This window comes from Geospiza fortis, unplaced genomic scaffold, assembly GCF_000277835.1.
Source record: "Geospiza fortis unplaced genomic scaffold, GeoFor_1.0 scaffold366, whole genome shotgun sequence".
NCBI lineage: Eukaryota > Metazoa > Chordata > Aves > Passeriformes > Thraupidae > Geospiza > Geospiza fortis.
The window spans coordinates 4,849,888-4,877,212 of record NW_005054342.1 but is presented as its reverse complement, the minus strand read 5'-3'; the positions used below and the strand labels follow the sequence as shown (position 1 = coordinate 4,877,212).

Genomic DNA, 27,325 nt, shown 5'->3' with positions numbered 1-27,325 from the left:
AGCACCAGAGAAGGAAAGTCCTGCCCCTAAACAAATCTGAGATTTCATGGCTATGGCAGAAAAAACAAAAAATACAGGTGACATCAGGATGACAAAGGAGATGAAGTCCAAAAGTAATCACTCAATTTGATTTTAAAAATATTTCACACTTTGTTTTGACTTTTCTAGTGTATGGAGATACATTGTATATGTGAGCACACACTCATAACCCAACAGTGTGCTTGGGCATTTCTGGAAACAAACAGAACTGAGAGGAAGGAGTTAAAAAAAAAAAGTGGTTAGTACCTATTCAATACTTCTAAACAGCTTTTGAAGCAGAAGCAAGAGGTAAAGTGTGCTCATTTACATATTTTGGGATCATACGAGCTAAGATACTGATTTTCCACCCAAAGTCTCATATGAAATCCTCCAAGGGCTTTGTGACAAGGACTGCTGCAGCACACCTGCAAACCTACCATTCAAGTCGTGAAGTCATTCAGAGAGTAGCCCATAGTGTCCATTGGGAGTTCTGCAATCTGTCAGCCAGCAGAAATTGCATCTTCAGCACTGCTGTCTGAATGGTTACCTAGGCCTAGCCAAGAAGGGGAATCCTTTCTTCACTATGCAATTAAGTGGAAGACAACCACATGAACTTACTGCTGGGCAAATGGAGACTGACAGCAACAGTAAGAGGACATTTAGGGTGGCTGGTGCCTTTTACAAAACTCTTTTGGAAAGGCAATCTTTCTCCTTGACTCTTCTGCTCGAATTACTACATCACCTTGAAAAAGAAGCTTGGCTTTGCTGGGTGGCTTGCCTTTCACTTTGCCCAGCTCAGTGACATCAGATAGCAGACAGAATATCTAGTTTTCAAGACATGTTACACAAACTAAAAAGCTTTAGCTTTGGGCTTGTCAAGTAAGAAATGGAAATGCTATATTCTGACTGTCTGACAGCTATTTGTCCCAAAGTGTCCTGACATGATAGGTAAAATGTGAAATATAGGAACAGCTCTTTATCTAAAATCCCAGTACCAAATTCAGTTCCCAGAAACAAAGGGATTATTTGGTTGCAGAGCTAATTTGTACAATGCAGCAGCTATGAGTCCAACCCAAATCTGAAAAGAGAGGAAATCCTCAATTTATGCTACAACAGTTGACTAAAACTTGAGCTTAAAGACCCACTTTGAATTCTTCCTCTTTTGGCAGATAAGGCTGTGACAGCTGTGGTGCTGTTCAACACCACACTATACCACCATAGGAGCTTTCAACAACAGTTTCAAGAAGGACCAAAAACACTGATGTGAACAGGATACTGATGGGAGTTTACAGCTGAAGTTGTCATTTGTCCTACTAAAAGTCCATTTGCTTCCATCCAAAAAGCAATCTCAACTTTTAATTATAAAGTGCCCTAAAGCAGTAACATTTTCTTCCTCATTTACCCTACTAATTAGTGCATTATATAGTGTCATTATTGGTGACAGTGAGAATGCTAATAATTAAATCTATTTAAAATGGACTCTCACTGCCCAAAGCTATGGAGCTGACCAGTTATATAGAAGAACAGAGCATCTCAAAAATGAAAAACTACTGCACCTTTTCTAAACAAGGGACCTTGCAGGAGCTTGTGAAATGTATCTATAGGTGCATCTTCTTTTAACACTAGTGAAATAGGAGTCAAGTAGATTTCAGACCAGACTGATTTAACTAGAAATACAGAAAAGAATAAATGTAACTGATTTGTAAAAGTTTTTGTTTGTTTACTAACTGAATGTTCAACCCTCAAAGACTTGTCACATTCAGATCTGTATTGACCTATGATGAGTAATTCTTATTTGGGGTTGTTCTATTGCTTGTTCTCCTAAACAGTTGCTTGGCCCCACACAGGTGCCATTCAGTACAACTTGGAGAGGGAGTACTTGGGCCAGTGTCAAGGACAAGTCCAAATGCAGCCAAGGCTCTGAGAACACCCTGTCCTCTCAGGGCACAAGACAGAAAATACACACCCTTTCAACTACTTTATCAATGAAACATCAGATCCCTTTTTTTCCAATGAAAGAAGGATACAGAAGCTTTCCAGAGGCGATACAGCCAACATCTGCCAGGGCATACCTTGATCTGGATAAATGCCAAATAAAATCTAGGGCAAGGATAAAAAATAAACACTCATTAGTAACACAAAAACTGCCAAAGACCTGCTAAACTTCTCTCAAATATTTAAAAAGACTCTTTCCACATTCAGTTGTGAGATTGTTTCAGTGTTTTTAAGTATAATTCCACCACAGTTGAAAAGCATCTCTGGGATACTTAACAAGGGTAAGTAATATTCCTTTGGTTAATTTACAGCCAAAGTCACATATTTTATGCACTTTTTCAAAATGTCTCTTAGGTCAACCTTCAGGATCTGTCTGGAAAGCAGCACCCATGCCTGAGGAAATGCAGAGTGTCATCTATTTTCTTCCTGGCACAGAAGCCCTGCTACCCCAAAAGGAATTCCTCACAGCCACTAGAAAAATAAACTCCAACTTTTTAAAATTTTTCTCTAGACTTTCAGTTGAAGATTTTGCTGAATTTGAAGATTTTGCTAAGGGAGGGCAGCACTTTGGCCACCCGAAGGAGATGCCAACCTCCCCATCACCTTCTGCCTTTGACACTGTGAAGCGCTGTCATTGCTGCAGCATCCTCCCAAGCACAGCTTTCCCTATGAGCGTTCCTCAGGTGTCAGGATCAAAAGATCCATCCTGAATTCAACAAGCATCCTTAAGGGACCTACAAATTTGGGCTTCAGCTGCTTCTTCGTCCAAATCAACTGCTTGCCCAACCACATTGTCCTGAGAGGTGACAAGTGCACCAAATAGGACTATGACTAGGCATGAAGCCCTGTGCAGTATTGTCAGTTTTTGCCTCAAGACATTTTCTGTGCACTAAGAGAAAATATCATAGCTCATTTTGAACTAATTCTGTAGAAGTGGAGGCCAGGGGAAGACTACAAATTCAATACTTACAGAGCAGACAACTACGAAGATAAAGAGGCCTGAAACTTTCAGGAATTTTAGACAGCATCTGAAACAGAAGGAAACACGTATTTACTATCTGGCTAGTTTAAGAACAACCTTTTCTATTCTCTTAACGGCTCTGACATTTCAGAAACATCATGGTAAGCACTTATGGGTGATAGTACATCACATCAGAGTTCAGACACCACAAAGAAAGGTCAGCAAGGGTTTGGGAAGCCTTGATGACCATCAGGGCTCCTGCAGCAGCTCTGCTCACAGATGGATCTCAGTGCACACAAAGGAGGATTTGCCCCTTGGAAAATCTAAGGGAAGGCTGCAGAATGAGCTGGTGCTGGATCCTGGAACCACTTGTCCACTATTGCTGCAGGCCCCTGGGAGAGCCTAATCCCCCTCAGGTGATTCTTGTCTCTCCCAGAGAGACAAAGGAGCATTGCTGTCACAGGGAGGTGGCAGGGCTTTGCTGAAAACACAGGTTGTTCCTTAGACAGATGGCATCATGAGCGACTTCCTCAAAACTGGACTTATACTTTTCAGGGTGTGTATTATTTAAAAACGCAGTTTGAAGACAAGAACAAGATTTAAGAATCTTCTGGGTTTAGCAGTATCTTTTAAAACCAAATATACTTCATGAGCATAAATCTACTAACAAAACTGATTCATTTTTTTCCCATGGCATGCCTGTGCTCACTGGAGGAATGTCCTGTTCTGGAAATGAGATGCTACAAAATATTCTGAATTGTCCAAGCCTACTACTGAGTGGGTTAGGCAAGAATAACTCTAAATTAAAATGTGGATATTGAAGATGCATGGTCTTGAGAAAGAAATCTTAAGATTTAACATTTTAAATAACCATTTTTAAATTTTACTCAAAAGACAACTCATCTAAAAATTTTCTGACTGCCCATCAATATGTTATGCTGATGCCTTAATTTACAGAAGCCTTTATGTAGGTTTGACCTCGTTACATATTTTCATTTTGAAACATCAATATTCCTATTCTGTTGGGGTTTTTTAAAGTAAACATTCAAACCTTGGTTTTCTGACAGAATGACAAATGCAGGGCTTGATTTAAATCTGATGACAAGCAAGAAGGAAAACATTTCAAGTTACCAGGATAATTAGTTGAAAAAGAAAGAGTGCAGTAAAAAGCTGCATTGACAGATGCTACAGGACAAAATATTAAAGCAGAATAGTCTGAAGAATCTTAGAAATAATTTTTAATCGCAGTGGAAATAAGTCTCTAAATCAATTAATTGACAAAAAGCAACAGAAATTACTGGAGACCCATTTTTCAAAAACATTGTTTTCCAAAGTTTCCCCTTCTCGAGAATTTTCCAAACAGCAGCTAATAAAAACTAGCAGCTAATAAAAATGTGTTGTCACAAACTGGTACAAAGGGGCTAAAGTCCCTATTTAATACAAGTGGTAACAACTTTACCCAAACTTTGCACAGGATGAAAATCTAGAGAAGGAGGAAGAGGAGAAGGAAGCCAGTTAGGTGGTTTCTTCTAGAAATTCCAAGTAGCCCTGATCTACTGATGGCAGAGAGAGGAAGAAAGTGATACAGGCATGAAAAGAAAGGAATGATGACACAAGCCATTTATTAGCACTTCATCACTGATAACATCTTTTGGTATTGTGTAATTTATGGAAAATACTTAGTGACAGTTTACTCATAGATCCTCTATCCCGCTGGTCAGTTCCATCCATCTTTACATCACATTACAGTTACCTTCTGGAATTTTGACAATTTATTAGGTTATGAATTAACAAATTTTAATCCAGACTGTTTTAATTTTTATGTACTTTATATTTTTTGTTTGCACTTCGGGCTTACAAGTTATGATAATAAAGTTATTATTAAAAACCTTCTGATTTTAAGACACAAGTGAAATAAAATATTAATTAAGCATTTATAAATTAATAACCAGTTGTTTGTAAATAACAGAAACTCATCCAAAGGAGCTGGCAAGATGTAATAAAAACAAGGTTTTGGAAATGCTTTTAATAAATGCAGAATTTAGAAGGGTCTTTTCCTCCCGTCTGTTTGTTTTCATGACACTTGGTATTAGGGAAGCAGCATTTTTAACAGCTTACATTTGAGACATGATCAGCTTTGGACTCACCCGTGGTTTGCAATCTGTCTCTTCCTACAGTGCTAATCTGGCACAGTGATGCAAGTACAAGCCCTGTGCCAAATCCTATGCTGATATATGCCTCCAGTACAATCCTATCTGACTTCAGTTGGAAATGCATGGAGTATAAATCTATGAAGAATTTCAGCCCTTCTTCTAAGCCAAATGATTTTTGATCTGATCTGCATATGGTGTTGGGCAGTTTAGCATCATTTGTTATCTCAGCAGCACTGTGCTAATTTACAGCAGCCAAGGAGCTGATCCCACATGTACAGCTTGCACTATAGCAGTGAAAATATTCAAGGGAACTGTTGCCAGAAAAACTTGCTCCTCCCCAGATTATAAACCTATGCTGTACTGGGAACAATGGATTTCACACTCCCAATTGATACCTTTGTGAAGAAAAACACCTGCCAAACTTAATTGCATGTGCTCACATTGCACTAATTGCAGTCACTGGAATTGTCCTGCTCCATTTGTTCAGCAGCAGAGTGGGAGAGCACAAAACCATATGCACAATGAGAAGAAAACAATTGTGAAGTGATGAGCTACAACAACATACAGATTGGGAAAAGACGCACTGACATTCTGCTGGAAAGGCACTGCAGATCAGCAAGGAGATGTGGACCTGCAGTGCTGGGCTCCATGAAAGCCCTGCAGAGCTATATACAGACACCAAAACAAACTAGAAAAAGCACTGAACCTCTGGAAGGGCCAGAGGGAATTAGTATCCAAGATTAAAGGGTTTGCTAGTTAAACCCCCAGCAAAAATATCCCAAGAAAATCTGAAATTATGCTCTTATCATATTGCTATATTTTAATATATTAACAGATTCAATTTCCTCCAGCCATAGCCCTAAATGACTACTTTGGGATAAAGAATGAAATATATTAATGTTGTCCAAGATGGAAAAATACTCAGTTATATTTTGCTTTGTACATATGTGAAAAGTTACTGTAATGACTACAGAAGAACTTTCCCACACATATTTTAATTAAAGTGAAGCAACAAAACACTGAAGAAAAAAATGCTATGGAATCAACCACAGGTCTTTTAAAAAATGGTTTCAAAGAAATATTAAAAGCAATATAGAAGGTATTTAATTACAAATTTAAAATAGGTAAATGATTGATTCTTCTTAGAAGAAGGGGCTATTGATCATTATGGAAAGTCCATAATCAATTTCAAACTAGATACAGTCTAAATATGGAATCCTATTCTATTATTTACATAAAATAATATTCTAGATATCTATGCACAAAAACAAATACATGCAGAAATTAAAAAAATAATAATAATGTTTGAATTCAGACCTCATCTTTGATAAATTGAACTTGACATGAAGGTTGTCCAAGATTTCATATTTCTCAGAAGAAGCAGATCTGGGAAAACTTGTCATTTCACTTTCCAGTTGAAACCTTTGCTCAAATTCTGCAGAGCTGTTGTCCCATGAATCATCATCTGTGGTAAAATCTGGATTATGAAGAGCCATACACTGCAACCTGTCATACATTTTCAGTAAACATAATAAAACAAAACAGTGTTTTATTTCAACAGGTAGTAGATGCAACTGACCTTGCAGAACCTTACGTTCACTCAGAGAGATTTTTATGGAAAATGTCATAGAAAAATATTTATTCAGTACAGACCAAGGTTCCCTTGGTGACACAGCTGAGTAGACTGGGGAGCAACAGCAAAGACCCCATGACATTTAGGTGCACCTGAGAGTACCAGTTCTCTGACGCACCAGGGAGATGTATTTCAGGATTTGGTGTGCAAGCTCCATCATGAGGACCTTCCCTATAGTTCTGCTGTGTCTTTCAGGGCACCTATGTAACAGCGCATGGAGGAAAGAAGAGCACAGAACCTGCAGCTGTCTATGCTTAGGGTTCTCTAATGACCCTGAGCTCACACCTTACATCCTTCCATTCCCTTTTTTCAGCCCCTTCCCTGCTACCAAGGTCCTCCAGAGTAATTCTCTGCTTACAGTCCCGGCTCTTCTCTTTATTTCCCAGCAGGTTTGGTGTTAGGATATAAGAAAGAACCACATGCAACTAAACAGAAGAGAAATTTGGAAAAAAATATTTTGAGTAAAATGAAAGTAACTCACCCACTTTCCTCTGAGGAAACCTTCAGTAGTGGTGTCTTCTCTGTAAAAACAGTGTTTTTTGACCTCGAGCTGAATAATTTTGAAAAATTGAAGTGATATCTTTGGAGGGAGAAAAAAAAAACAGAATAGTAAGTCTGCAGCAAAATGATTCACTAAAGATCTACAAAGTATTTTGCTACAAGTCCATCTAACTAGTTAAATATTCTTTAAGAATGGTGTTGACCTAAATTAGGGCTTTCATTTATTAAGTTTGAACTAGTCATGGTAGTTACCTCCTTATTCTCACAGGGGACTCATTCATATAAGTTTACACTTGCATACTTCATAAAATATGAGATAATAGAAGAACTTATTCATTTATTGTAATAAATCTTATTTGAGACATGGATTGCCATCTACAAATCTCTAAATCAAATCTCTACAGCAACCTTGGTAGTCTTGGTATTAGGGAAGAAAACCTAAATACACATACTTCATTTCTGCATTTCTGCAGCACAGTCCCTTCTAAATGGTTTCTGTAAAGTCTTGGTCCTGGTGTTGTAGATAATTAAACAGTGCAAGCTACTTCTTGCCATATTGCAGCTTAGCATTGTGGAGGAGGATTTTGGTAAAGTATAAATCCCCAAACTTAAGAAGCAGCTGAAGACAATCACAATCACAGAGGTCTGGCTTTGAGGTAGACTTCAGGTAGAGACTAAATAATTGAGCCATACTAGAACATGCTCCCATGACCAGGCTCTTTCAGAGAAATTTCCTATCAAAATCAACATTATTCAGGTACACTCAGATTTTTTCCATTCAAAATTGTAGCCTCCACCACCAGAAAGTCTCGAAGAAATATGCTAGTCATACAGTCAAAATGCAGACCTCAATACACTTAGAGGAAACCCAAAACTTCTTCCACTATTGCTGGACTGTGAGGGGAAAGAAATTATAAAATCATCAACTTCTAAATAAATACACAACAGTGACTGGTTATTCAGTCCTCTAATTATAAGGACAGCTCAAAAAGAAGGTTTTGCGTATTTGAATTTATAACACAACGAAGTTTCTTGCAATTTGTAGAGCTGTGTCTCAACTTTGAGTTTGTAAAATTAAAACCTCCAAGTACTGCTTTGCCTTGTTTGTTCAGTAGTGTTTTCAGTCAGAAGATGTGCTGGGTGCAGAGCAATTGGATATGGTTATTTCAGCCTTGAATGGCCACAGCACTCATTCAAACTCTGCTGTAAGTCACATATTTTCAGTCTCAACTGAAGAAAATGAAAGAGTTAGAGAGATTCAATTACCCAATACCTCATGTCAAAAGTTGGACAGATTACAACTCAGGTGCTACATTGTACTGACACTTCCTCTGTGAAGAGATGATTGCATAATCTGTAGCTATCAAAGTGTTCCTTTTTTAAGCAGGAGAATACAATTCACACAGAAGAAAGTCTAAGTGGAGAAACTGTTATTTTGAAGCAAGTACTCTTCCAATCTCATCATAGCTTTCAATGTAAAAGGCTACCTAGAGCTTTTACAAAATGGAACCCATAGGTATAGCAGGAACACTATCAGGACTTTAAATGTGCGCTCACATGCATTGCTGATACACTTCTGGCTAATCCCAATTCGCAAAATCTGGATCCAAATGGGGTAATTTTTATAATTGCTGATACACTTCTGGCTAATCCCAACATCCCACTATTCTCAAAGTCTGCATCCAAATGGGGTAATTTTTATAGCAATTCTGATGGTGGACTTTGAATGTGTGAGTTCAGAAATTTGACTAATGAAATGACCACTTACTGTTTCTGCTTTTAAACACAACAATGTCACTTGTTCCACAGGAAAAAAAGGCTTCAAATGATACATAATATATGCTGTTCTGATCTTCCCTCACCTTGTGCACACTATTAACCTTTCTGCACTTCCTTTTGTTCTTTTCCTCCTGGAATGTGTAAAATCTGAGACTAGTAACCAGACACTTTCTATAAAAACTTCCATTCTCTTCTAATTGTTAGGGGCTGACGCCAACATCGCTTTATGTTACATAGGCATATGTATATCCACTGACAATCCACACCTCAGCAGCTCTTCACCACTACTGTGAATAACCAGTTTGCAAAAAGTGCTGAAGGGCGAAGCAACCACAGGAATGGCAACGAGAAAAGGAGTATAAAGGTCAGGTGAAAGATGGCTTAAGTGACAGAACCTGAGGTGAAGAATCCAGAATGCTAATTAAACATATCACCTTCACTTAGATATCGCCTTCACTTTCTTCTTACACTTTGTTATCCCCACTTGCTGGTATAGGTCCAGTCACTTTTAAATGGAACTATGGAGCTGAACAGATGGCAAAGAATGACGAAGACAGAAAAAAAGGAAAAGGTCTTCAGATAAAGTAAAAACAATTAGTACATGACAACAACAATTTGCAGAGAATAAAAACACATGGACAAGAATAAGCAGCAGGAAACAGCCAGGCTTGACAAAACAAAAATAATTAGAGAAAAAGCAGAAGAGCCTCAACTCCCCCATGATGTGATTACTCTAATTAGAGAATGAGAGTAATATAAACAGCAAAGTTAATTAGGGCATAAAGGAATCTTGCAGGCTGAAAGCTCTAGAAAGAAAAGTTGTGAAAACATCATTTAAAAAATTGCAGGGACTATAAAAATGAAAGTAATCCTTGAACAGAGAGCCTAGCAGAAACCCCTCTGTGCCCATCATACTTCTGCAGAGATGCTGGAGGCGCAATTTGATCATCCACTTAATCCAAAGATAAAAGATCATCTGCAACCAAAACCTAGGAAGGCCCAAAGACCACCTGCTGATAGAGGAAGTCTGCAGAGCTCAAAAACCATCTTAGCATAATTCTTAGTGCTCCTTAACCCTGCAAGTAGCTGGTAATTGGGAAGCTGTGTAAATAGGAAACAAAACAAAATGTAACAAATTTTAAAAACTGGGGTTGGGTCACATTTTGAATATTTCTTCCTGAACAAATGGCTAGAAACTTTGCTTATATCCATATGCTAAAATGGAGTGCAATCCACCTCTACTGAGCAATTCAGCAACATTACCAAGAGGCTAATCACCAGGTCAGCTCATTAACCAATTGTGGGTAGGCCTGTTCTCAGGATGAAAAGACCACTCTAGATTTGCAGGCAAGGCTCTGGTAAGCTGGACACCACTTGTGTTCACAGTTCTTCTCTCACAGTTCAGTCTCAAAACTCATTAGCATTTTCTACATCAAATATAGAATAGTTTGAGGTGGTCAAACTGGCTTTCTGGAGAGGTACAGTGAGAGCAGGGGATGAAAGGAAGAGATGTGAGAGGCTCCAGCTGCTCCCACTGATGGGTTGATGAGTCCTCAGACATTAGTCAGAGATGGTGGCTGACGAAGTCTTCTTCCCATTACCTGCAGGTGATACTTTCCTGCTGTCAACCCCTAGACCTGCACACTGACCACATTTTCAGGCATTTCCTAATGGTGTTTACACCTGAAATTTTAAACAAAAGGAAAATGAAGACTTTGTGGTGGGCCCTGATGTTCAGCCATAAGCAACATTTCAAACCCAAATGCACTACAGCAAAGGACACCAAAAGAAATATACATCCTACAAGAGCCTGACCAAGTAAAAAATCATGCTCATCCTAGTTAGGCTGCAAACACTTAAAATAATCACTAGATCTGACTGGAACCTATTACTTAGCCCTGTATTGAAAAGATTAATCATGGTACACAATGTATTGCTTTCATTCCCTATAATAAAAAAGATACATTTTGAATATCAGCTATATAATCCTTCATCTCCCATATGATATGCTGTGCACACAACTATCATTTGGGGAGCAATTTCTGTGAAAACAGAAAGCAATAATTCTCACTTCCATGGGAAAGATTTGGTCAGAATTGAAGAGGTGAATATAGAAGTATATATATTATGTAAGAACATCAACAGTTTTTACCATAACTTTTTAAAAATTTCATTTTATAAAAAAGTTAAAAGCAGAATCTCTTCAGGGAAAAAAAGAGCTAGGATGCTTCCCTGAATTAGTAATCTGACTCAAAACTAGTAACTAAAACCATTACAAGCATGACCTTATCACTCTCTACAACTTCCTGAAAGGTGATTGTAGTCAGGTAGGGGTTGGTCTCTTTCACCAGGCAGGAGCTGACAGAACCAGAGGACACTGTCTCAAGCTGCGTCAAGGCTGACACATTCCAATATAGGTTGGATATTAGGGAAAAGTTTTAACAGAAGGAGTGATAAAGTTCTGGAATGGTCTGCCAGAGGAGGTGGTGTAGTCGCCATCCCTGGATGCGTTTAAAAAAAGACTGGATATGGCACTCAATGCCATGGTTTAGTTGAGGTGTTAGGGCATGGGTTGGACTTGATGATCTTTAAGGCCTCTTCCAACCCTGTGATTCTGTGAATTCTGTGAATGAGGTTACCTCTTAAACAAAAGCTTAAGAATACTACTGACCCAAGAGTTTATAACAAGTACAACAACTAACCAAAGTTTCCTAAAAAAGAAGTCCAGAGTAAAAATATGAGAGATAACTAATCATGAAGGACACTAGTCACAACAGCATGAGCTTAATTTATCATTACTACATTCTTTTAGAATAAAGTCTTATTTCAGAAGCTTCATATTCCCTAAATAGAAAACATTTATACAAATCATATGTACTGAACTAATTACTCTCACCATAACTGTAAAAACAAAACAAAAACAAAACAAAACACAAGCCACAAAGAAAGAGATCCCCAGACCAGCTTTTGATGGCGCTTAAGACATTCTCCCACCAAATTGGTATTTGTGATTTTCTGATAAAGTCCATTTTTGGGGAACAGTTATGTGGTACAAACTGTGCTGACCAACATCAAAGCATTCACCTCTTAAACCTTTACTGTGCACTAAGCAGGTGTACATGTACACCTGACAACTTTGTCATATACATGTGCCCACACAAAGACACAATCCTCTGTGACGATTTCTCCTCAGAGGTAGCACACCATGAGGAAATTGTTATGACTACCCATCACAAATCAAGTGTGGCAAGAGAAGGATCAAAGACTCCAGAGTTCTCATCTCGAAACAGTTTCTAGATATTTCCTGATGACTTCTTTATGTAGCTTCACCAAATCACCAAATAACCTCCAGAAATTTTAAACCCATGCCCCACTAAGATGTCAGAAAAAATGAGCAATGAAAGCATTATTTAATACAGACTCATTTTATTTTTTACTTTTTAAATTTTCTATTGGACAGGACTGTACAGGATCCTGCAGAGGGATCCCCAGAGAGGGATCCTGAAGGGCTGGCACTGCCTGACAGCATGACACTGTGAGAGGTACAGCCAACTAGCAGGTCTTATTTTGAAAGACATTGAGGTGCTGGAATGCATCTAAACAGTAAATAAGGTGGTGAAGGGTCTGGAGCAGCTGAAAGAACTGTGGTTTTTTTAGTCCAGAGAAAAGGAGAAGGAAAGGTCAGGGAAGATCTTATCTCTCCCTGCCTGAAGGGAGGTCATAGTGAGGTGGGCATTGGTCTCTTCTCCCAGAAGACAAGTGACAGGGCATGAGGGAATGGCCTCAAGTTGTTTCAGGGACAGTTCAGATTGGCTGTTTGGAAATATTTTTTTCACAAACAGGGTTATCAAGCATTGGAACTGACTGCTCAGATAAGTGCTGAGTTACCAGCAGGTAACTCAGGTATTTAAATGACATGTAGATGTGACATGTAGATAGGGCCAGGGTTTAGTGGTATACTTGGTAGTGTTGGGAAAGCTGTTAGACTTGATAATCTTAGAGGTCTTTTTCACCCTAAATGGTTCTATTATTCCAAATTGAGAAACATATGCCATGCCAAGACCCCAGGCAATTAAAGAACAGGCTTAAGAAACGTGTAGCGAAATATGTGTTGAGCTTATCCTAGATGGAAATGGTTCCTTAGCTAGAGCACACACAATGTGCGTGCTTCATTCATTTCTGCTGATTTAGAAAGTGAACGTGTTCTTCAATGGCAATTTCAAGTCCAAAAATAGCCCGGAAAATAGAGTGCTTCGTGTGATTCCTGTTTTAAAATCAAATCAGGCTTTGTAGGGTTATTGTGCTTCTCTGAAAAAAAAAAAAAAAAGGGTATCTCAACAATTTGGTAATTTGTTTACCTCAAGAGTCTTTGCCTGCCTCTGTCAGGGAAGGTCTCCATCAATAAGACATTGCGGGGTAATAAACAGACCCTGACCTCACTCTAGTGGGTGAAGATAAAAGAAAGGACTTAACCTCTAAGCTGCCATGAAACATTTCTACCTCAGAGGAAAATATGCGTTCTCCACACATTTTCTGCTCTCATGTCAGGACATCATGAGGTCCATCTGCCCGTGGGAGGGAGCCAGGAGCAGGGACTGGCCGTGGGTCTGGCAGGGCCATGATCTTCCCAACCAGAGCCTGTCCCACAGCACCCAACAAGGGAGCAGGGATGGGGTGGGGATGGAAGCACAAGTCAGCTCTGATTTCATGAGAATCCAGCAGGACCACAGGGATACAGCAGGTCCAAAGAACTACCATTCGAAGGAGTGAGAAGTTGCACTGAAGAAGGTATCTGCTGTTTTCTCCTCTAAATTTTCTGCTTCAGCAAAGGAAATTAAAAAGCTACAGGAGACCACATGGAAAACCGCAGACAGTCTGAAGGAGAAAAGAAATTTCAGGAGCAGAGGCTGCCAAAAGAGTTTAGCTGTTAGCAACTGCCAGCAAACTGCAAATTTGAAAGAGCCATCAGGAGCCAGTATGGGTAGCAGTCCAAATTCCAAACCCCTAGTTTCCCTATGGATTACACTGATAACCTGTTAAGAGGTATTATCTGCAAATGGTGCAGGGTACACTGAAAAATGAGCCTGTAGTAGGGAAGCAATTTATCAAGAACACTTAAAGCATGACTGCATTTGTGACACTTAGTATGTTCTGCAGGTTTGGCTTTTAAATGCCACCATTTATCCTTGACATTCACAATGGGCTTCCAGCTTAACCAGCTCTGCTGCTAACTGAACTTTTGACAAATAAAGGGGGATCACACTTTTTTTCTAGTCCATAAGGGAATTTGAAAACTCTCAAACATTGAAAAAGTGGTCACAACTTAATTCTTTAACTTTATATCTGATCAGACTCTCTTATAGATGCAATATGGGGTGCTTGAATGATGGAAGTATGAACAGAAGACTAGGTCTGAGACTCAACTAGGTGATGTAACCATGCCTAGAGAAGATTGTTATTCATCAAGCATTGAAGTGATAGAATGTTGTCATCTCAAAGGTTTGGGAGAACATATCTTAAAACATGAAGATTTATTTAGAGAGCAGCTGAATTCCAGAATTATGCAAGACAAGGAAGCACTATTAAAACAAGGCTAGTGGCCACTTCCAAGATGAAGGAACACCTTCATACACAAGAGTGAGGGAGAATTATTTTGATAAAATTTTCCTTAATTCAAGCAATGTACTGACAAACTGAGACATTTATTGATTCTTCTGGCTTTTCATATATCCTTATGCCACTCACCCCAGTTTTGGAGATTGAAAAGATTAATCAGCTAGCTATACTTAGAGATCAAGAAATGAAAAATCTATTTTTTTCCTTTTTTAAGCATTTCTTTGAAAATTGTTGTTCCATATATTTCATTCCAAGAATTTGGATATAGGATTATTCACCACTGTAACTTCTAGATAAAAAAAGACTTTGTCACTAAAAAAAGTGTCTCCATTCCTTAGAGTTAAAAAAAATTTAAAAGGCAGACATCTACCAAAAAAAGCATTCACTAAAAACATGAGAAAATGTGGCTGATTTTTGTGCCTGGAAAGGTGTTACAGAGGCAGGCCACCACACAGCTTAAAAAAAAACCCCAAGTTGTCATCAAATTAAGTTTTATTTCAAAAAACCCACATGACTGATCCAAAGTATTTTAAGCTTGCTGGGACTAGTATGTTGTCCTTTGGTCACAATAAAATGAAAAATAGTAAGCTCAAGCATACTCATATCTGTTAAGTAGTCCAGTAATACAAAATAGCTAGGAGAATTTATGTAGCCTTTATGTAGATTATGATCTTGGTTGACCGGACCCAGCAAAAATGCTAAAATTTGCTTCAAAGCTACAGCATGACACCAAGCAGACAAAGAAAAAACATCAGTAAAATTTGCAGATAAATACTTTCTAGTTGGAGATATAGCTGTCATTTTTTTAAATACCCTATTAAGCTGATAAAATAATTACATTTTTTTCACTTGGAAGTCCTTCCATTATATTTATTTTTTAAATTATTTTAATTACAATGGAGGTACTAAGAATTTCTTTTCAGGTTCTGGCTGAGCAAAGCAGGGAGGTTAATCATATATGCTTTGTCATGTGAAAGTTTGGTTTAGGATCATTACAGTCATTGGCAAGAGAGAGATCTCTTCAAATCATTCTCATCCTCCACATACAAGGATGATGACATGTCTATACAAGGAACCTAGGGAATTAACTCTGACATAACAAAAAGACTTTTTCACTGAATGATATACAAGCCTTCTACAAATAATGTCTATATTACCATGTAATAAAAAGTACTTTTATATGTACATTTTATTTGCACTTAGATAAAATCTCTTTTTCATACAGAAGAGTTTTCATTTAAAAAGTTATTCAGTGTTGATTATGTATACCAAAAAAATCTAACAAGTCTTCCAAACACAACTTCCTTACAATTTCCTAACAAGTAACTTCCAAAACAGAGTAATTCCACATAACTGATCACTTGCATTCCACCTTGAGTTATATCAGAGTCAAAAACTTTTAAAACATTGAAAATCCCAGAGAAACAAGCCAAAAAACCCAAACAGAATAAAAAGGTAGCTCATATCAAAATATTTTCTCTTACATTTGGGTGCTATTCTGTGAAATTATTCAAGACTAAATACTGTTTTATCTCACATAGATGGTGCTCTTCCCTGCAATAGTCCTTCACTTAGATCACTGTTATATATTAATGTCGCAGACATCTTCTCATGAAAAATCCTTTCCTTAGGGTTTTTCCTCCTGAGAAGCTGAGAGGCCTCAGGAACAAAACATAAACATTGATTATCTGCTGCTGTGGAATGCAACAGGTAGATCTGTGATTGGCTCATGTTGGTTTGTTTGTAATTAATGGCCAATCACAGTCAGCTGGCTCAAATTTTCTGTCCAAGACAGAAACTTTGTTATCATTCTTTCCTTTCTATTCTTAGCTAGCTAGCCTTCTGATGAAATCTTTTCTTCTATTCTTTTGATATAGTTTTAATGTAATATATATTATAAAATAATAAATCAAGCCTTCTGAAACATGGAGTCAGATCTTCGTCTCTTCCCCAATCCAAGAACCCCTGTGAACACCATCACATATTAACATACACCTCTTACAAGCCTCAGGAAATTCATTCCATAGCCTTGGGTTCTGGTTTGCTACCAGACATCTTTTTTGCCTTGAAAGGCCTTAGAGACCTGGACCCTCAAGGATACAATGTCAGAGAAGGCGCTTCTAATCTGTATTAACAAGCAGCTTTGAAAGACATATTTTTGACTTGTTGCTGACCAAGGGGAGACAAATTTAAGACACAAGATTGGAGTCCATAAAAACATTCAACTGAAATTCTCAAAGTATAAAGAAGGCAGGGAAGAAAAACGACTGCCAAACAAATCAACCCAAACACCAAGGATTATAAATAACACATTCCAAAAAAAATTCTGGGAATTTGATTTTCTCATGCAGGGTATAATGCAAATTATATTTGGCAAGTGCCCCCTTAAAGTGGGCTTAACTGACCACCAAAAAAAAGTTTTTCAGCTTCCCTTCCTCCTGATTTAAACTTCTCCAGGGTAAGAACATACTGCTGTGCACTGAAAAACCAAAAACCAGAATCACATCTCTTCTCAGAAGGAAATTCCTCTTCCTACACAGCAGATGGCTTTGTTCCAGCAGTAGAGTTTAACTGTACATCATACTTCTTAATAGACTTTTTCCCTCCCTGTCAAAGAGATGCCAGACTCTTTCCACTCAGACATCACATTCCCTTCAACCCCATACAGAATGGAATAACTTTGGTTAGTCCATAGTCTCACACAGGTGACTTCCTTCCATGTTGTTCCTCAAATAGCATAGTCTTCATGAGATATGTCATAATATTTGTTGTGTATGTTTTAAAAATTAGCACCATCCCAAAGCTAAATAAGTCCTGAATACTGATCATCAAAATATAGATAGAAAAATAACTCTTCACATAGCCATGAAAATCTCTGGCCACACAGAAATGAGGTTACATAAATAAAACTTCATTCTGTGCTCCCAAAGAAAAATAAAATTCTTCATCAAGGGATTATGTGCAGAAAAGGGGAAAGCCCGTGCTGACATGGCTGCCCTATGTTAGCAGCTTCTGTTCCAGCAGCAGAACACAGCTAATACAGAGAGTTATAGACAGAAGAAATTTTACAGGTGTTCTGATTCCTCAAGCAGATACAGTGCCTGAATAATCTATTACTTTTTCAATTAAAAACACTTGTTAGCATTCTTAAAATAATTAACTGAAACCACTCTTTAAACATTAAAGAAGCAGTTCTTGTCATTTGCCATGTGTTGAACCAGACAGTTACACAGCTATTTGGTTATCAACTCAAATGGATCAAACAGGTTTCATTTTCTTGAACCAACAGTGCCTCCAAATAAGAAAAGCTTGAAACATAAGAAAAGGCCCTGACAAACACAATTCTTGCGTATATTTTTTCACTAAAACATCTCCAGAAATTGTTGTCAACAGCTGCTGCATCAACAACTCTCTTTTTAATACCATCTGCAGGGGCAGTTTGCAAAAAGAAAATAGAGTGGGACATAGCAGGAAAATTGAAGGATATTCTGATAAAATTGAAATGCAAAGGAGTCAAGTAAGTGGATACTCTTGGCAGCAGAGCAAAAAATAAAATAACAAAAAACAATAAACAGCCAAAAAAACCAAACAAAAAAAGACACTAAAGTGTCCATTAATCAGACACTGTTCTTAAAAGTTAATGTGGAAGTAGGCCTTCTGCACCTTAAGAAACAACACAGAATAATGGTTTTTCTTTTATACAAAAATAACAGTTTAGAGAGCAAATAACATAGGTTCATTTGAGTCATGGCATTTAGAAGTAGGTGTTAATTGAAAAGAAATATCTTAAAAACAGACAAATATAAAATGTTTATGAGAAGTAGAGATCCATAGTGGGTTGTCACAGAGAAAAAAAATCACTTTGTACTATTTTAAGATTACGGAATATGAAAATTAATTACAATAGTGGAAGAACTGAAGCTACAGGAATTATTTCCTCCAGTAGCATTAGGAAAAACTGTGGCATGAAGAGAAAAAAATAACATGACACATGGCAGAGCTAAAAGAACAGATTTTAACCTAAGAGAAACTTAAGAAAAATGCATGTGGACAAATTTTAAAAAGGGCATTGTTTAGAGAGGATGGACTCCATCAGTATTTTTTATTTTTCATGAGGTATGGCTGCAGTTTCAGTTCTGAAGTATTATTCCAGTTTATTTGTTATTTTATTTTGGTCAATAATCAAATGCTGTAACCACAATAGGAGAATGCATGTTCCTACTTGCAACTTTATTGTTAATGAAGACCCTCATTCCTGAAGAGGTACAGATGCAGCAACAAGTGAGGTCCAGATGATTAATTTTGCATCCAAGTAAATAAATTCCATTACATATAATGAAGCCAGTGTCAAGACTTAATTTAGATTATCTCAAAATATTACATGCATAACCTGAATCTTCTCAGGTTCATATAGAGTTTAGGAAGTATGAAGACCCAGAATTCTCTGTTCTCCAACCTTTCTACTTGAGCCTAAAACATTTTCGGTGTGGAATATCAAGAAAATTAAATGATCAGTCCTACTCCAAATTGTAAATAGATCAATACATTTATTAACTGCTTTTGATGTAGAGTTCTTGTGTGTTCTGCCTTACAAACATCAGATTTCCAGCTGAAGGAAAGCATGACAGGTCTAACAATAACAGTGTCGCTCTATCAGCTTTTGTCAACAGAAAAATAGATCCAAAAGTGTGATTAGTACAATGTCCATACATACAAGTCCTTATGACAATCTATCATTCTCTTCTGCCAAGGACAGTCTGTCTTCTCTCAAAATAGGCAAGTTGGAATATTTCTGGCTATGTAATCCTCTCCAATACTTCCATTCAACTAGGAACAGGTTTGTAAGGAGTGCTTGTTGTTGTTTTATTTAAGGTTTAAAACAATAGTTTTTCAAACACTGATGTTCAAAGTTTTTACTCTGAAACATCACTACTTCTTACAGTTCTGATTTGGCTAAGTTTTGGCCACATACTACAGTATGCCAAGTGGATGAGACCCAACAATAATGTCTAAAATGCATGAATTCCATTGCACCACTTTGTAGAGCATTTTTTTTTTCATTGGCCTGTACTAGAAAGCACTGGGAGGCCCAACATACAGAGCACAGAGCAAACTGGAAAAGAAGACACATGCTGCCAATGGACGCAACAAAAATTCACATATTTATATAATGCTACAACATAGCTTTTCTCTTTTAGCTTATATGACTAAAGACACATCAGAGAAAACAGAAGGGTATTCCTTGTTACCCTCATTCTGGGTTTTTCCCTCCTTTTGGCAGATCAATTCACTAAATTCAGGTTCATCCTTTTCACTGTATGAGGTTTACATGCTGAAGCAGCTGTCAATAGACTCGTAAAGAGGATTGCAGGTCACGTCATTGACATGGTTGAGGAGGTAGAATTGCTCCTATCACATCTAGGAAGATTAGAAACAAAAGAGTATTTGAAGCTGCCTTTACTTTTTTATTTTCTTGGCAGCAGTGAGAATGAATTGCATCAGACCACAAGAGTGGTAGGAAAAGTCACTGTAAAATATTTACTCTACACTACTCAGGATTAGACTTCTTACAGTAAATTCCTCAAAAGCATAGTGTTTCCTCCTCAAATAACAAGTGCAAAGCCCTGCCAGACACATGAGCTCAATGTAGCTGCCAGGGTGGCCATCTGAGGGAGATGCTTTCATACTTCACCTCAGAAAGCTCCACTTCAGGGAAGGGAGTCCTTACAGAAACTCTGCTCAAGGATAGCAGGGAGTGAATGGCAGATGGACTGTGTTTACTGTCCTTACTGGCTAGCAAAGAAAAGACAGTAGCTCTGAAAGTGTGAGCAAAGCCTTCAGCCTTTCACAGCTGCTTCTGAATGATGCCAATTCACACAGTACTGATTCAACTGCTTCTGCTCCACTTTTTAAAACTGAGCGGCTGTAACTGCCAATCTGTTTTATATTTCACCCTGTCCAAAAGAAATAATATAAAAACATGCAAAGAAACAAAAATAAAATGGAAAAACAAACACAAGTGCATTACTTTTGAACCTACACAGTTCTGACAGCCCTGGCTCCAGCTCACAGTGCCGTCCTTGATGTAGCTCCGACCTGCTGTGGGCAGAGCTCTGTGTGGTCTCTGACTGCTGCTGCTCCATTAGCACAATTATTGCAGGTTGTCCCTGCAGCCCCATTAGCCCCCATCAAGCAGAGAATTGCTTGCTTTGTCACTGTCTGTAAGCATTTTGGTGACTCATTTATCAGTTTTTGCTCTATTTCAGATAGTAAATCACTTGAGCTCCTTATGTACAGCAGGTTTTTTAAAAAGCCATATGATGTGCCAGACTACAGACTGTGACCTTTTTTTTTCTTACTTCAGTGGCTAATTTCTCCCATCTACATTAATCTATTTTTCCATCAACTACATTCAATTTAACATGAACCTCAGTTCTTTATTACATGACCATTGCTATCTGGGAAATTTTTGCTGCAGCTGAGGAATGATTTCCAGTGCTTTTAACAAAAAAGGACAAAACACTCTAATGTCAATTAATTCTAAAAAGAGAGACATTTACAATTTGGGACAGACTGAAAGATCCCCACCACCAGCAGAACTGTGCTCTAAAACATCTGCTCCTGACAGCAAGCTATGAAAGGAAAAAAAAAGAAGGAAATATTTCTTTCTGTACTCCCTTGTGAGGTGAGATTGTTTTATTTTATGAGGAATCATAGCCTTCCATGTCTTTATCTTGTTAACATGTCTTGCTTTTGTTTGAAAGACCAAGCTGCAAGCAATTATGAGTGCAAGATATTCAGTGTTAGCAAGGAATGCTGCTAACTTGGCTGTCTGACTTCAGGGTTTGGGACTGACAAGTTCATATTCTTGTTACCTGCAGCTTTGGGTGGAGTTGAGATTTTTTTCACATCTGAGGACTGATTGCATCAGAGTCTAGCTTATAAACACAGCATTAACTTGCTTTTACCTAATTCAATCCATAGCTCAGTACATCGTGCTCACACTCTGTATTTCACCTTCAGCCAGTGTCCCTTTGTAGCTGCATGGAAGAGTTTCCATTTGTCTTTTCCACTACTTCTACTGCCCCTGCATTTTACTCATATCTGTCCATTTAAAAGCTTCTTCTTCCACTTCTGTCTCTAAGTCTTCTCTCCTCCTCAGCAGCTGCCCAGCAGTCTGGGCAGAGGATGAGACAATTTTTTTGGCCAAAGGTTCAGTATGAGCTAAGCTAACCAAGCTCTTACCTTAGCATCCTGGCTATTAGACTAAATACTGCAAACCCTTCCTCTCCTCTCCTCTCTCACATCAGGCCTTCACATTTTCAACAAAATAATAGTCATTGGAAAGAAGAATCGAGAGTATATAAACAAAACAATGCTGATTAACAAGAAATTTTCTTATAAAATAGAATACCTGAGTAAAAGTTGCTGTTTTAATCGCTGTTTCATTATACATTTTCAAAGTTACAATTAAAGAAAAAAAAAAAGAAAATACAGTCTTGGCAGACTGTGTCTGGCAAATGTATGTGGATCCATACACTTACCAAGGACTGGGAGATGTGTGTTTAATGCTACACAGAGCAAAGCAGAAGTTGTGTATCCATTTCCTACCAAACAACTACATAATTTAACTCCCACTAGCATTACTCCTTTTTTGATTAGACCATGAAATCAAAATGCTTTATTTCCTCTCCCTCTATGCTCTGTAGAGTTCATCAGCTCCTGCTCCTCCTCAAGCTCATTGAGATCCACATCTTAAATTTCAATGGCCCAAACTTACTTGTCAATCATTACATTTCTCTCCATTATTCCCTTTCTCAACTATTTTGGCTTCACTTTCAGGTCTTGCTCTACTCTTCAGCTGCAGAGCCTGGGTCCACAGAAAAGTTGCCATGTTGTCATGCAGATCATTTACCACCCAGAACCAGTGCTGCAGTGGCTGCCTACATGCATGTCCACCTGATGCAGTAATATATGTAAGGACCATGGATTTCTCATGCTTTCTTTTCCTTCTTCCTAGTCACTGTCCATAAAACTTATGCACATCTACATGGCAGAAAAACTGGGACAAAACTGAAATCTTATTAATTAGTATAATTTGTCCAGCTGCTAATGAGAAGTTATGATTTCTGTAAATCACCCAGTATGTCAGAGCTGCCACCTGCACACCAGCCAGGAGCAAAGCACACAGACCCATTTTTCAATGAAAAGCTTCATGGAGAGGTGTTGACTGTCTGAGTTATTTGCTTCATCACAGATGGCCAGCTACTCCTCATGTCAGCTATTTAAGCCCCAGGCATATCCTTCTGCTCTACTGTGACTGGCCCTTCACAACACATTTCTTTTTCAAGTCTAACTGACTTGTTGGCTTTACCCTTCAATGCAAAAAAAAATTCTGACAATAAAAGCCTTTCCCTGTTTAAACAGGGAAGTTTATGTGAGGGAAGTGCTGTCCAGTCCCATCTTGTATATGACTGGCATCTTTCCAAAACTGGCCTAAGAGGTCTCACAAACCCCATATTACCATATTATTAACTATTAGGAAAAGGGCAGCTGCTTTCAAAATTCAACAGCTATGTGGAATGTCACAGGCACTCAAAGAAAACACTTGGTTTTTGGAGGTTAGTATGCTGCAAATTCTTCACTGAGTGTTAAGCTCAGTGTTTAGCCTGACAATTGGGAAAGTGTGAAGCACTTAATTAGTATTCCCTAATTCCTTCAACAGAGCACTCAGGAAAAAAAAATTAATAATGGTGAGTTCTTGTTTACAAAATGTCCTGTCAGAGCAAAAAGCATTTGAGTGGTTACATGGGAGCACTGTGATTTTAGTCTGTCAATGGCAGAATAGAAATTGTAGCATATGACCAATCTGAGATAATGTGAATAATTATAAGCAATTAGCACTGAGATGATGAATAATACAAAGCAACAGAAAAATTAAACAACTTTGAACACAGAGAAACTTATAATGAATGAAGCCTCTTTCTGTAGGTTTCATTAACAGCAGAAACTATGTCAAAATCAGTCATTTGCTGAACACACCTCTTTTGCTCAAATGGAGTCAAACACCCTCTTTAAGTTACATCATACAAGTAGGTTTCAGTCTTGCTTCTGTTACCATGGCAAGGTACCTTTTTCCCAGGAAATGCAGAACAGCAAATTAGAATAGGGCAGCAGAACCCCACAATAACTTATTTATTTGCCTATTGTGCATAACATGGTCTTTCTGTTTTATTTCCTACCATTTAGCCTAAAGTTTTTCTAGAGCTGCTTATTGCTTCTTTTGAGCTTTTCAGGCTTTGAATAGCATTTTATGATATTGCAGAGGCAACAGCAGAAAGCTTTAATCCAAGCTAAGACAGTCTCAGCAGTTCCATGCTCCTACTCAGTTTGCTCATGATAAGCTGTGTTGCAGCTACACACCTCCATGTAAGCAATAAATGGTTGAGAGGGTCTACTTGAAACCAAATGAACCAAACTAAATCAATTAGCAAAGTTGGACTTCACAACTCCTTCCATATTATTTGTTTACTGCAGTGTCATAGCATTTAAAGATCCAATTGGGAATCAAAATACAGAAACACTCACTATGGATAAGAAATAAGAAGGAAGCCAGAAGTGCCATCTTTCAGACAGCAAGCAAGATAACCATCACTTGAGAATGTTGAAAGTGGCAGTTTGCTATGAAGTCATCTATCTGTCCTGGACTCTTCTCTAATGTTTGTGTGATTGACACTAAAATCAGAATGGTTGCTACACAAACAGGCAATTATGATGTGAAAATGATGCTTTCTCTGTTTGACTGTTAAACAGATGGTCCCATTTTGTTCTAGTGGCCAAAGATCAAAATTAGCCTTAGGATGCACAAAAAAAAGTAGTTTTATTGTTTTCAAGAGGTTTTTTTTTTCCCTTAGTCTTTTCCCCTGTCTTTTAAATTGTCACATAAATTAAAGAAGCTTTTAAATTGTCACATAAATTTTACTTATTTAGACAGCAAGCATGTCTTCTTGACATGTAATTCTAAATCTCATAAACGTCTTTTAAAAGTAGCAATATATCAACATAATTAAAAATCAAAATTGAGATTTATAATCCCTTATGGTTAAAGGCATAACTTCACTCTCATATTGACTTTTCATTATACGATACCTTCTCCTCTTCCAGTTTCTCCCGCTAACAGGAAATAAAATTACAATGTTCCTGCTGTTTTGCTACAAACCAAGGATTCAATAGACACTTTTAACTCACTGACCTTCTCACTGCAAACCAATCTCCCTACTGATCCTGGGACCAGAGATTCAGGAAGAGGTGGATTGTTTTTAGTTTTTATTAAATAAGTGAAACTGAGGACAGGAGAAATGCTGAAAGTAATAGTTTTGCTTGCTGAAACACATTTTCAAGCAGATTTTAAAAAATTTGAGGGAGTTGGTTTTTTTTTTTTTTTTTTGTTATCCTATAGATGGATTTTCTTAATGACTCACAAAGAATAAAGTCATCTAAGGACTATCATATTAAATGATCATAAAACTCCAGGGCCAAATTCATCCAAATATAACTTCAGCGGAGTAATGCAAAGTAATTACTTACATGGAATTAAGAATTACTATTCACATCATTTCTACAGATTACCTTTAATGCTCATGAACTCCTAAGACAAAAATAGCTGACTTCATCCCCTTCCTGTGAATCACAAAGGAGGATTTCAGATTTGGTTCTTATAAAACCATGCTATTAAGTTCTTCCCATGCAAATAGCACTGATAATGATGAGACCAAAGGGCCTTTTTGGGGGCCACATTCTGTATATACAGAGACATGATGGAAGGGAGCAGCCTCTGTCTTTAGGGATGTCAGTGCTGACCTAAGAGTGCTGCCCTTGCTGCCACAAAGCAGTGTGGAATCCTCCTGCAAGGTAAGGAGCTCATGAAGGTGGTTTGGACCAAGGTCTATTGACTGTGAAACTCACTTTCATGTAACTGCAATGAAGAGGATCCTGGTCAAGCCATTGTTTAAAGTCTGAGGAATCTGAGAGAAATGTAAAATCAAAATGCAGACTTTACTGCCATATTTTGGTACCTTAAAACTGCATTTCTGATAGTTCAAAGTACACCACAGTTCAGTGCAAACATACACCTAGGCCAGATGCATTCCAACTGAACAGAATGTCACTAGAGCTCATTCATGGTTCACTTCAGAGAGGCATGCCTACACTGCCCACGGCAAGCAGGACTGAAGAAACTGTGTGGTTCACAAGAAGGCAGACAGGCTTATTTCTAGGGGAAGGACACTCTGGACATACAGGATCATTGGTGTGACCATGGTGCATGGTCCAGATCTCCTCACACAGACCCAAGAGAACCTAAGGCAATGCAGTAAAACCTGGAATTAGAAGGTACCACTCTTCAAAATGGAAAGTAAATAAGAAGGCATGCTGACAGGCAGGCAGCCCAATAGGTACAGTGATCACAAAATACCTGCAGCACTGTGCTGCAATCAAGGAGAAATGCTCAGTCCAAAATAGAGTGGACATCTCTTTCCCAGGGTAAATGGCCCTGTTTAACACAAGAATACTTAAAGGTAGTTTTAGAGAGTGAGATAAATCCCCTGTTCCATTAAATAGATTCTTTGGAAAGTCTTGTCTCAGTATACATTTGAAAAATTTAGAGAACCTGGGAATCTTATCCTGAAAGATAATTCAGCAATTTAAGTTAAGTAGATGCATTAAAACAAACCATACAGACGTACCAATTTAGTGAATCACTTTACGGGAAAAAAAATATTTGGTGTCCTCTCTTTTTTAATCATCAGTAGTTTTCTTTGCAAGCAAAAGAACAATTTACATTGAAAGCTAATTCTCATTTTAATGAAACTAATCAAACAACTTGTGACTGTGCAAAAGTTTATCCATGTTTCTATCTGCATTCTGTTGGGTAGTCCCAATGACTTAAGGGTAATTGCTCATATAGAGCAGGTCACATCAGTATTCGAACTGCACCTGATGTATATTGGTTAAAATACATGCTAAGGAGAGACTGATAAGTTTAATCTTCATGTCAAAAAAAAAAAAAATCAATATTAGCAAAGCAAGAGGCAAAGATCAACAAGAAAAAATTTTGGAAGATCCTTTCCTGGACACTAATATACTGCTATAGAAGATTAGATATACATTTGTCTGAAAGGGAGCATGGGTATGGCTATTTAATTGTACCTCTATTTCTAAACCACACACAGTGACTCCAGTTTACTCAACACTAACAGTGTTAGCAAAAGACTTGGAGTTACCCCCTGTGCTCACAGGAAGGTGAGCTCCCCCATGACCTAGTACTTTTCATCTCTGGCACCTGAGACCAGAGATGACTGCCAGACTGGTTCAGAGGTTCACAGAAGTTCTGTATCACTGCTACACGAATTCATATCACTCACTGAAAAATAATAGGAAGAAGTTAAGCCAGAAGGGTGAAAGCTGGTCCATAAGAATACAAATGTCGATTTTGTACAAGCACCAGGATAGTAAACAGGAGAGTAAACAGCACTGGCAAACACAGCTGTAACAAGATATAGATGTGAATTCACAAAGGAAAAACCTTGCCTTCAGATGCACTCAGTCCTTCTCTTCTCTTGCCTTGCCTTCCCCCCATCGTCACATTTATAGTGTACTTATCACACTCTT

The 27,325-nt window shown here is 38.0% G+C and overlaps 1 protein-coding gene across 1 annotated transcript in view; it reads right to left on the bottom strand.

Annotated features, from left to right (window-relative positions):
• OCA2 (OCA2 melanosomal transmembrane protein) overlaps window positions 1-27,325 on the bottom strand; it is a 161,529-nt gene that overhangs the window by 132,120 nt on the left and 2,084 nt on the right. Inside the window, exons 2-5 of the mRNA XM_005422699.3 lie at window positions 7,242-7,340; window positions 6,445-6,633; window positions 2,984-3,041; window positions 2,046-2,118 (exon numbers count right to left, since the gene is read on the bottom strand). Of these exons, the coding sequence (XP_005422756.1) occupies window positions 2,046-2,118; window positions 2,984-3,041; window positions 6,445-6,633; window positions 7,242-7,340 (419 nt within the window). The remainder of the gene's footprint in view (window positions 1-2,045; window positions 2,119-2,983; window positions 3,042-6,444; window positions 6,634-7,241; window positions 7,341-27,325) is intronic.